Raw genomic sequence first — 11,545 nt, forward strand, 5'->3', positions numbered from 1 at the left:
AAATTGTTGACGGAAATGTTTTTGCACGATGATTGGCGAAGTGAGAATCGGTGTTTTTATGTGTAGACATATCGACTGGCGGGTAAGGAAGGATATAAGGGCATTTCTACTGTACGGTGTATTTTTTCTCAATTCGGTGCTAAAATTTATATTTAGTTTTTTAAGTAGTTTCAATACAAAAAAATAAATGTTACTCCATTCTGAATGTAAAAATAGCATTGTCACTAAATATTGTGAAGTGGTTTATGAGAAATCTTAAGTATCGAATTGAGAGAGCACCGAATTGAGAAAATGAATCACGGAATTGAGAAATGAATCTCCAAATATAAAAATCACTCCGCAAACTTAGAATTGATGACATTATGAAGAAATACCTAATGAATTTCAATAATTAATATAATAAATACTTAAAACGTTTTGATATCTGATTGCTGGTCTATTAGTTAGATGGTTCATTTTAGGTTTATGTGTCTGAAATAGCAATGGAATAAAACAAAAATCCTAATCAATATGTTTAATTTTTTAATAAGGAACTATAATAAATTCTTAATTTTTATATCTTATTTCAATTTTATTTAAATAAAACAAATAAATACATAACACAGGGTCTCTTTGTTTATTTATTCTTAACCTTAAACATAAAACAAATATTGCAAAACCCAAGAGCNCGCCGCTCGCACCTGCTGCGGGCTCGCTCCCCACGTATATAGCTGCCCTTTGCACGATAACGCCAACTACGGAATGACAGCATCAATAATATAGTTCCAAAATACTGAACTGTCCTATGCCTGACATTGACAGTGGGGCGCCACCGTCAATACCGGATCGCTAGTTCCGATTTTTGCCATGTTGGAAACCATATAGTTGAACGATGGTAGCGCCCCCCTGTCATTGAGTTTGGTGGGACAGTTCAGCGTGGGTCACCTATATAAGGCAGTTCTGGTGACCGATAATAATCTCAAGACACAACTTTTGGTGTACCTATTTTTACCCGTTCTAGCCTTTTCCCTACGGGAAGCACCTATTAATGCCATAATGGTAAAAGTCACTTCTCAATACGGGTGGCAAACAAATCTAAATCACGACTTACGATAAACAAAAAAATTGCAAATGAAGTGTAAACAGAGCATATAATTACGAAACTACATTAGTTGCAAATATAATATACCGAATTTCTGTACCGCTTACGGTATAGAAATTCGGAATATTATATTATATTTTATTATTATAAAAGTATGAGACTTATCTCATACTTTTTAAAATATCTTGATGTAAAGTGAGCAAAAATTTTGACAAAAATACTCCGTATTTGAGACGCACTTTGGTTTCCGAGAGCCCGTAGGGAAAGGGCTAGGCTAGAAGATTTTTTTATTATGAAACAACACTCAATTCACAATTCAAAATCACCCACCCACAACTACCCTTGCATGCTCATCAATATGGGAAAGTAACAACTCACGTTATGGAAGTATCCAACCGCTATAGCGTCAATAGCATCAGGGAACGTAATTCGGACCGGCACGGAGCTCTTCTCCCGGTTGCCCGAACCCAGTTGCCCAAACACGGCCGCGCCGCACGCCCAAACTTCGCCGTTACGCATCAACATCACCGTATGACAGGCTCCACAACCGACGATAAGAACCTACAGAATATAAAAATAATAAATAAATATAAATAAATATCCTTGGACATTTTACACTGCGCTTCTAGTCCCAAACTAAGCAAAGCTTGTACTATGGGTACTAGACAACGGATATAAACATACTTAAATACTTTTTTTTTGTAAATACATACTTATTATTATACATAGAAAACACCCAGTCCAATACAAACAAATATGTTCATGCACACAAATGTTTGTACTATGCGGGAATCGAACCCGCTACCTCCGGAATAGTAGTCCGTTTCGAACCACTACACCAAACGGCCGACTAAATAATTCAGTATGTTATTAACTTTACTACATCCTTCAAATTAAAGGCTTATTCCACTATTCCCCGTTGACAATCCCTGTTAACGCCAATTGGAGCTTATAATGGGGAATAATGAACTGAAAATTTCATTAATCCCCATTACGTTAAAAATAAAATCCTAATATAACGGGGATTAATGAACTTTTTAGTTCATTATTCCCCATTATAAGCTCCAATTGGCGTTAACGGGGATTAGTGAACAAAAAGTACACTAATCCCCGTTGACGGGGATTGTCAACGGGAAATAGTGGAATAAGCCAAATTAACGCCCGTAGCACACCTTCGCCGCGAAACCATGACTCATGAACTTTTTAGTTCATTATTCCCCATTATAAGCTCCAATTGGCGTTAACGGGGATTAGTGAACAAAAAGTACACTAATCCCCGTTGACGGGGATTGTCAACGGGAAATAGTGGAATAAGCCAAATTAACGCCCGTAGCACACCTCCGCCGCGAAACCATGACAGCGAAAGGATTTCAATATACATTTACTTGGCCTCGTTGCTAATGTGGTGATGTGATTTCAGAGATGTATATTGAAATCGTTTCGTTGTCATGGTTTCACGGCGGAACTCCGCGGAGGTGTGCCACAGGCGTAAAAAAATAATACATCAGTTTAGCGAACTTTACGTGTAAAATTGGTATTGCTAATTACCTTTCTCCCTTGAAATCTGGTTACCATCTTAGGGCTCCATTCATCGTCAATGCTACCGAGACCGAGTTGGCCGTGAACGCCCCATCTGAAACAAATTTTCTTGTTACACTTTATGCCTTTGACGTGGCTTAGCTTGTATTAGAAACAATGCTATTGCTAAAAGAGAAGAAAGGATTTTACAACAATAATAACGAATATGCATGTAAGTAGATGAATATTCGAGACATAAGCCAATGCGGAGACTTTATTGTTCAACAAATTAAGCGGAATGTGCTTATCATATACAGGGTGTAAGGTAAATGGGTATATGAGCCGACACTAGCCCATGTTAACATGGGCATATAAATGGTATGGTGAAGTCAGAAATTTGATATTATCATTTTAATTTTTTTTATTTTCATACAAAATATTTTTTATAAAATCCGATTTGTATGAAAATTAAAATAATTAAAATGAAGATATCAATTTTCTGACTTCACCATACCATTTATATGACCATGTTAACATTGGCTAGTGTCGGCTCATATACCCATTTACCTAACACCCTGTATAGGGCATCAGCGCCTCGGCGAATAAATCAGGAGTCGCGGTTGAGCCCATAGCCAGCCCAAATAGACTCGAACCAAGACTATCTTGTATAATACACTCACCCCCACATATAAAGTCTGCCTCCTGCATCAATAGCAGCGGAATGGTAGTGCCCAGCGGCCACTGATATCAGGGGTGCCGTCCATTCATACGGCACGTGCATTAACGCCCCAGCGGAACTTGCAGCGTCACCCACGGCGCCCGCCCAAGCCGAGCCCACGCCTAGTTGACCGAAGGAGTTCTCCCCTGCTGAGTATATCTGTGGGAAATCATTGAGATGTGGTATACTAGTAACTAAGATGGTAGGATTTACACAACCACTTATTAAGTCTTAGCATAGATATTGGTGATCTATCATCACTCAAACCATAAGACCACTTTGCTGAACAAAGGCCCCCGATCTTCTTCTTCTTTTCGTGTCGACAACAAACCTACACAGTGTCAGCCCAAAACTCCGCCACAAGAGTGGCGTTGTCAGTAGCACTCATCAAATCCTCCTGAGTGCAGTTGCAATCTATCATTAAGCGATGGCTGCCAAATTGTAATACGAGAGTAGAATGCTGTAGGGGTAGGTCACAGTGACTGCGTATCAAAGGTCTATCTGATATCAAAAATTATGCAAAAGAAGTGGCAAGAAGTGAAACATCCGTATTCACAAACAATACTTGCGCGAAGCAGCAACGCTATGCGAAGGCGAACGCACAGCGTTGAATAGAGCTCTGTGATTGGTATATGTGTGACACTCTGCCACTCAAGTATTGTCTATGAATACGTTTTTGGGACCCTGTGCGTCTACGCGCACTGCGAGACCTCAAGTAATGTTTGTGAATACGGGTGTAAGACTACTACTGAATCAAAATTTATGGAACAAGCAATAACTTACGCCGTTCTCAGTTAACACCAGCGTGTGATGTCTGCCGCAAGCCACATCGATCACCCTCCCGATTAACTCCGTATTCACCGGCGTATTCGTCATCATCACCTTGGCATTGCCATCATCCACCACCGCCCAATGGGCTAAGCCGCTGCTGACGGCCCTTCGGGGAACAAACTGGTGCTTCCAAGTCTCAGCGGTCTGGGTGATTGCTAAGTGAATATCAGGGCAGGGGTGCCGAGACTCGATAGCAGAGGCCACGTGCATGAATGTCGCTATTAGATACAGCATTCTGGTTGTCTGAAATTAGTTATAACATCATTAGAAAAAAAATAACTAAAGCCTTGTTCGTGAGCACGTAGAATCCCGTCCAATGACCCCAAGCTACCCATCCTTATTAGAGGTTTGCACCGGAGCAGTGAGTACCGGAGAATAACCGGTGATTTACCGGTAAAAGTAATCGATTGAAATAATCGGTATTTAACCGATTGATCTCCGGTGATCGTCGCATCTATTTTTTTATATAATAAAGTAACACAAATAAAAGACACATTCAACAATATTTTGTTTTATACAATTATTTAACATGCCACTTATTTACAACCTTGTTTCTTTCTAATTATATTATTTTTTCAGTCATTAATTCAAAACGGTCTTGTCCGTTTATGTGATTCATTTCACTAGCAACTAACTGGCCAAATAATTTGTTGCAATATTCGTGATTATTTTTGTAATTTTCTGTTTGCATTCCTTTTTATTGCTCATTACTATGGGTTGCTTTTTTGGTATATTTCTAGCACAATCACCTTCTGGTTCTTCGTCAGAAAATGTCATCCTTTGCGCATATTCTTCAAATAAATCTAAATAGAATAAAAAATAGGCAAATAAAATAAATTAAATAAATAAATAATAAAATAAAATAAGTAAAATAAAAATAAATAAATACTAAACGATAGAAGAAACATGTTACGCTATGATGCTGTTGACATGTTGTGTTTCTTAAATCAAAATCAGCATTTGCTAACAATATAAAACGTTTTTTTTTTTCTTAATAAATGATTATATAAAGTATATCAATCGCTTATTCTTATTTCATCATTTTGAATGTATAATTAAAAAATAGAAACAAAATTTCTTTATTCTCCGGTGATCTCCGGTTTTTTACCGGAGATTGCCCGATCACCGGTGAATTCAATCGGTTGTTAAAATCTCGCTCCGGTGCAAACCTCTAATCCTTATCGCTCGCGCGTAATTATATTGCTGTCGCGACTGTACGACGGGCGCCCGTAGTGAGTGTGCGAGCGCGACAGCAACATAATTACGTGCGAGCGACAAGTTTAGTATGGAAAACCCGTTTAACTGTTTTGATGGTTATAAATGTAGAACTTACATAAATGGAACTAATTCCTTGCTTCATATCACGGATCACTGGACGCAGCTGGTCTTGTAACGGATTCAACCATAAACAGATGCGCTAAAAAATGAAAAAACTGCATTATGTAATCAAGTAATTTGTTAATTGTTATTCATATAGAAAATTTGTTACAGAACAAGATAGAGAGTGAGTAGTTTTGTCATTTGATTAGCCTCAGTTTTTTGTCCCGCGACAAATAATTAAGCACGGTGGAGTATTTTTATTTATTTTGGAAATTTGCATTAACTTTATGTTTCAAAAACTTTATTCTCACCTTCAAAATCTTCGTGTCAAACTTGTTGCACTTTTCAATCAGGAAGTCAAACAGCCACTGTGCGTTTTCTTCCAACAGCAACGGAACAAGGCATCTCTGTCCAAGCAAGCAGTCTAAGGCGCCTCTACACAGTTCGCTGCGGGCCTTTAGCGCGGTCACCATTAGGTTGGGTTGTCCTCGGTGCACGCTGAATATGGGTACTAGATCCCATAAGCCGATGGAAGCGGCTATGGATGATAGTTCAGAGAGTTCCAATGTGCTGAGTGACGTGAACTTTACGCTCCTGGAAAAAAGGTTAAAGTTAATGGTATGACGATTTGGTGCATCAATAGTGTAACAGTGATAAAGTAATATAGGATACGTCATTTTCATGCAACAGCTGTAATAACAGTGTTCACTAGATAGATTCTATTACTATAAGTACTCCTTGCGTGGACACGACTGAATGATAGTATTCAATCTTGGTTATGTGGTTACGGCAGAATAAGAAAACTATCCTGTAGATACTACTCTGGAATAGGAAAAATATCGTAAGAAGCGATCAAGAGACAAATATGCGAATATCAGACCCCGTCGACCCGTTTAGACGGCCAGGATGGGGAGTACGTACGTATGTTTGAGTTTTTATTTACCTCTAGTAAATAAAAGAGGGTCATGCGTGCTCCTACAAACGGGACTATTCCCAACTCTCATTCCCACCGCTGCAACTCCTGTGTAGCCAGGATCTACAGCGTGACCGCCAACTAAAACCCAACCAATGAAGGTCAAGTTTGTCCCAGGGGAAAGTTATACCGTCGTACTCCTACAGTGACCAAATAACCTGATGATAATGATTGAGCGATTCTACAGGGTGTTAGGTAAATGGGTATATGAGCCGACACAAGCCCATGTTAACATGGTCATATAAATGGTATGGTGAAGTCAGAAAATTGATATCTTCATTTTAATTATTTTAATTTTCATACAAATCGGATTTTATAAAATTTATTTTGTATGAAAATTAAAAAAAAATATATGATGATATCCCGACTTCACCAAACCATTTATATGACCATGTTAACATGGGCTAGTGTCGGCTCATATCCCCATTTACCTAACACCCTGTATACATAGTATAAGCACTCACGGGTCGAAGATGGCTTCATCTCGGGTGGCGCACTGCAGCAGCGAAGCTAGCAGCTTGACGGCCACGGCGGCGCAGCCCAGAGCGCCCGAGCTAATTCGCCATAAAGCCAGCTCCTGCAGACGCCCGAAGGTTCCTAGGCGCGCCACCCAGCCGTCTGGCTGGCTCTGTGAAGGAAAACAGCTTTGTTAGTTCTGGGGTTGGCCAAGAGATGGCGCTGTGTCGTTTTATTTGGCGGTGACGTTAGATTTTTTCTGAGCCAATATTAGTACTTTGGAGACTGAGGTGACTTTTCTAGAGGAGTCACCCAGCCGTCTGGCTGGCTCTAGAAAGCAAGCAAAATGGCGTTGTTAGTATGTTCTAGGTTTGAATAAGAGATGGCGCTGTCCCGTTTTACTTCGCGGTATCGTTTCATTCTTTCTGGGCAAATATTAGTAAATTGGAGATTTAGGTTGCTTTGTGCTTCCAATATTCCGCACCCAACCGTCCAGCTGGCTTTGTGGAGAGAATGACAGCCATATTAGATTTAGTTCTGGGTTTAACCAAGAGATGGCGCTGTTCCGCTTTAATCCTGTGTAAGCTACAAAAATATTGTACTTGCGAGAGCGAGTACAGGTACTGCGCGGGCGCCACCTTCCCACGCGATATGAGCATATCGGCGACGGCGCGTAGCAGCGTGGCCACGGGCGCGCCCAGCGCCGCCGCGGACTGTCAGTAGGCCCCATCCGGCTCGCGAAATGCCTTTATTAGTCCATAGTTGCCGATTTGACCAAGAGATGGCGCTGTCCCGTTCAACTTCGCGGTATCACTAGATTTGTTCTGTACAAATATAAGCTATTGTACCTGCGAGAGAGAGTAGAGATACTGCGCGGGCGCCACTTTCCCGCGTGACATGAGCATATCAGCGGCGGCGCGTAACAACGTGGCCACGGGCGCGCCCAGCGCCGCCGCGGACTGTAGGCGCTCGCGAAACGCCTTTGTTAGTTAATAGTTGTCGAATTGACCAAGAGATGGCGCAGTTTCAAGAGATTGGCGACTGGTAAAACTGGAAAAGCCGTTTAAGGCCCTAAAGTCAGTGCAATGAATGAGTGCTCTGGAATTAAAAGGGAGTGCGCGACCATAGCGCTATCACTAGCAAGCTTACGACGCCACTGACCTGAGACAGCTCGTACAGATACTGCGCGGGCGCCACTTTCCCGCGCGACATGAGCATATCGGCGGCGGCGCGTAACAGCGCCGCCACGGACTGTAGGCCCCGCCCCCCGGCTCGTGAAACACCTTTACTAGTATTAGTTGCCGATTTGACCAAGAGATGGCGCTGTCCCGTTCAACTTCGCGGTATCACTAGATTTGTTCTGTACCAATATAACCTATTGTACCTGCGAGAGAGAGTAGAGATACTGTGCGGGCGCCACTTTCCCGCGCGACATGAGCATATCAGCGGCGGCGCGTAACAACGTGGCCACGGGCGCGCCCAGCGCCGCCGCGGACTGTAGGCGCTCGCAAAACGCCATTGTTAGTTAATAGTTGTCGAATTGACCAAGAGATGGCGCAGTTTCAAGAGATTGGCGACTGGTAAAACTGGAAAAGCCGTTTAAGGCTCTAAAGTCAGTGCAATGAATGAGCTCTGGAATTAAAAGGGAGTGCGCGACCATAGCGCTATCACTAGCAAGCTTACGACGCCACTGACCTGCGAAAGCGAGTACAAGTACTGCGCGGGCGCCACTTTCCCGCGCGACATGAGCATATCAGCGGCGGCGCGTAACAACGTGGCCACGGGCGCGCCCAGCGCCGCCGCGGACTGCTCAGCGCCGGTGCCCCCACGCATTATCAGACCCACCAACCATTCGCACGGCTCGCATCTAGAAACAAAACATTTTTCTACCATTCCAAGTAGATTAACGCCCGTATTCACAAACGATGCTCGCTTAAGAGAAGCAGCAAATCGAACGCACAGCGATGAATAGAGCTCAGTGATTGGTTCGTCTCACCCTGTGCGTCCACGCGCACTGTGAGACCCCATAGTAAGGTTTGTGAATACGAGCGTAAAAGTCGAAAGCACACTTGTCAAATCTGAAAGGAATCACTACAGTGTCACCTATCGCCGCGAGACGAAGCGAGGAGAGGCGTTTACTGTACGATGCAGATAAGTGTGCGTCGCAGTATGGAATTCCATACAAAGAATACTGTCCGCCTCGAGTTGATACGGTTAAGCACACTTATCAACTCGGAAAGGGACCGTCACTGTATAAGCTCAAGCCGTTCAGAATTTATTTTATAAAACTTAAAGGGGTAAGCTGCAACGCACGCTAATCACGAACGGTGGTCAACTAGCTTACGGTTCGTCCACCCCGCCCTTACGGCTCTTAATCCACGTCATAAATTCTGAATTGTAACACCATAACTTTTTGTGAAGTGAACTCGTATGTAAAAAACGCTTTTGTCTGCCGCTTTTTGGAAAAATATGGCACAGCAAAAGATCATTTGGTGTAGAGTGGCCCTCCCAAGTTCAGAAGGACACTATTCAGTTATCATAAAATAGGAAAAAGAACTTACACAGTGTTCAGAATATACGCGCCACAATTCGTAACGACGAGGCAGGGCTCCACGCTGAACCGCGGCAGTTGCAAGTCACAGAGGAAGGTGGGCTCGCGCCAACCACTGCTACCCGCAGCCGGCTCCTTGGCAGACATCAGGTGCGCTCGCCGCACATCCCCTATCAGCTCAGCCGACCAGAGCTCGGAGAATTCCCGCTTCGCACCTAGCAAACCTTCACCCTGGGAATTTAGTCATTTTAAATGTAAATAATCATAAGATTTGAAACTTTCGCGTTCCATTTCAACTAAAATAGTAAGACGCGGGACTTAACGCGACGTTTATTAATGACTTACATTATGTCTTACTATTTTAGTAAATAATCGTGACCTAGGATATACACGGGACTATTCCCACCTTTCGTTCCCATCGCTGCAACTCCTGTGCAGCCAGGATCTACAGCTTGACCGCCAATAAAAATCCAACCAGTAAAGGTCAAGTTTGGACTGGTCATTGGACCCGCAATGAAATTAATCAGGAAATTATAGCAGTTTGATGTGATATGTATAGAAGAAGCTAGGGTATGTCTAGTCTATCTGTTACAAGCAGGGGTAATACCTAGCACAAAAATATACTACTATTACCCACGGCTTCGACCTGCCACAAAAAGGCGATAGTCTATAGATTCCTCCCATCAAAAACTAGGACAGCAAGCAACTATCCTATGCCTGGGTCTCATACTATCTTTATACAAAACTAGCTGACCCGGCGAACTTTGTTCCGCCTTAATGGCAATAAATAAGCAGACTTTTTTTTAATTTCGAACGGGATAAAAAGTATCCTATGTCCTTCTCCTGGCTCTAAACTACCTCCCTGACAATTTTCAGCTAAATCGGTTCAGCCGTTCTTGAGTTATAAGCGAAGTAACTAACACGACTTTCTTTTATATATATAGATTCAACCTAAATCGATTTAGTGATTTTACCATGAAAATGCAATATAATCATTGTCACATACACATTTACAATAATAAAACAATAATAGATTGGCAACTATGAAACAAAATATAGATACCTGTATCACAGAAAAGTTGGCACTGTGCACTTCCAATTCATTTTTTCTCATTAAATAAATGAGTCTCTGGGACCAAAGTCCTTGAATATACAAGCCATCTTTCTTGATTTTAGGTCGCAAAGTTCTAGATGGTGTTTCGTCTTCAGGACTTTCAAGCTGAAATTTAGAACAAGTTTAAAAAACAATTTTAAAATTATTACATATTTATAATAACAGACAGATAAGAAACTAACAATTAAAGTCCCCTCATTTAACTCGAAAGCAGTCAGAAAATGTCTTCCATTGACATACTGGGCTGACAGTGCCCAATTATTAGAGCCCTTGCGAAATAATGGTAAGTACTCAACAGGCTTCAGGACATATTCCACACTCTGAGATTTACTGTCATCTGCAAAAAATAAATCATTAAGATATAAACAATTACTTCCTTTAAGTATGAGTGCAATTCTACAAGTGTAATTCTAAAATTTACCTTTTGAACCACCCTGTATGAATAAAGTTATTTTATCTTTGGACAACTGTTTTATATAGGACATGAAGCCATCTTTCTTCTCTTTGTCAGTTTGTATTCTAGTCTGCTGTAGCCAGTTGTAGCCATAAGACCTGTGCTCTAAGACAAGCTTCCATTGCTGTGCTTTATTTCTTGATATCTAAAATTTTAATAAAACATTCTGATTCTTTACCAATACTAAGAGTAATAATTCTTTAATTTCAAAATTATTCCAACAAATTAACATCAAAGTGTACTAAGGTTTACTCACCAACAGTGCCAACAAATCGAGGGAGTCATCAAAACACATTTGCAAGTCAATTATTTCCCCCGAAACTTTACATTCTCCAACTATTGTTTGAGATTCCAATGAATAAAATGTGATTGTTCCTGTCTAAGATAAAAAGAGCCTCATTACAGTGTATAATGATTATGATAGTAAAGTTAGTACCTACGTAGTATGTTTTAGCCTTTCATGGTTTTAGCAAAAGCAGCATTCATTAGTTTTATGACAGAAAAACTTAGTGCTTTTGCATTTTGTTAC

The 11,545-nt window shown here is 41.3% G+C and overlaps 1 protein-coding gene across 3 annotated transcripts in view; it reads right to left on the reverse strand.

Annotated features, from left to right (window-relative positions):
* The window catches only part of ca (RCC1 and BTB domain containing protein claret), a 40,418-nt gene that overhangs the window by 27,336 nt on the left and 1,537 nt on the right, over positions 1-11,545 (reverse strand). For 2 of the 3 annotated variants that reach the window (XR_003656524.1, XM_028315293.1), the window contains exons 2-8: positions 11,273-11,395; positions 10,984-11,161; positions 10,745-10,899; positions 10,512-10,667; positions 9,459-9,679; positions 8,593-8,764; positions 6,906-7,069 (exon numbers count right to left, since the gene is read on the reverse strand). Coding sequence is in view for 2 of the 3 variants with exons in the window: in XM_028315293.1 (XP_028171094.1) it covers positions 6,906-7,069; positions 8,593-8,764; positions 9,459-9,679; positions 10,512-10,667; positions 10,745-10,899; positions 10,984-11,161; positions 11,273-11,395 (1,169 nt within the window). In the remaining variant the exon portion in view is untranslated. Of the gene's footprint in view, positions 1-668; positions 735-1,459; positions 1,643-2,629; positions 2,715-3,279; positions 3,477-4,100; positions 4,392-5,481; positions 5,566-5,779; positions 6,063-6,905; positions 7,070-8,592; positions 8,765-9,458; positions 9,680-10,511; positions 10,668-10,744; positions 10,900-10,983; positions 11,162-11,272; positions 11,396-11,545 lie in introns of all 3 variants that reach the window. The other variant, XM_028315294.1, reaches the window with a different exon arrangement.

This window comes from Ostrinia furnacalis, unplaced genomic scaffold, assembly GCF_004193835.3.
Source record: "Ostrinia furnacalis isolate ACB-3 unplaced genomic scaffold, ASM419383v2 OfSCF5082, whole genome shotgun sequence".
NCBI lineage: Eukaryota > Metazoa > Arthropoda > Insecta > Lepidoptera > Crambidae > Ostrinia > Ostrinia furnacalis.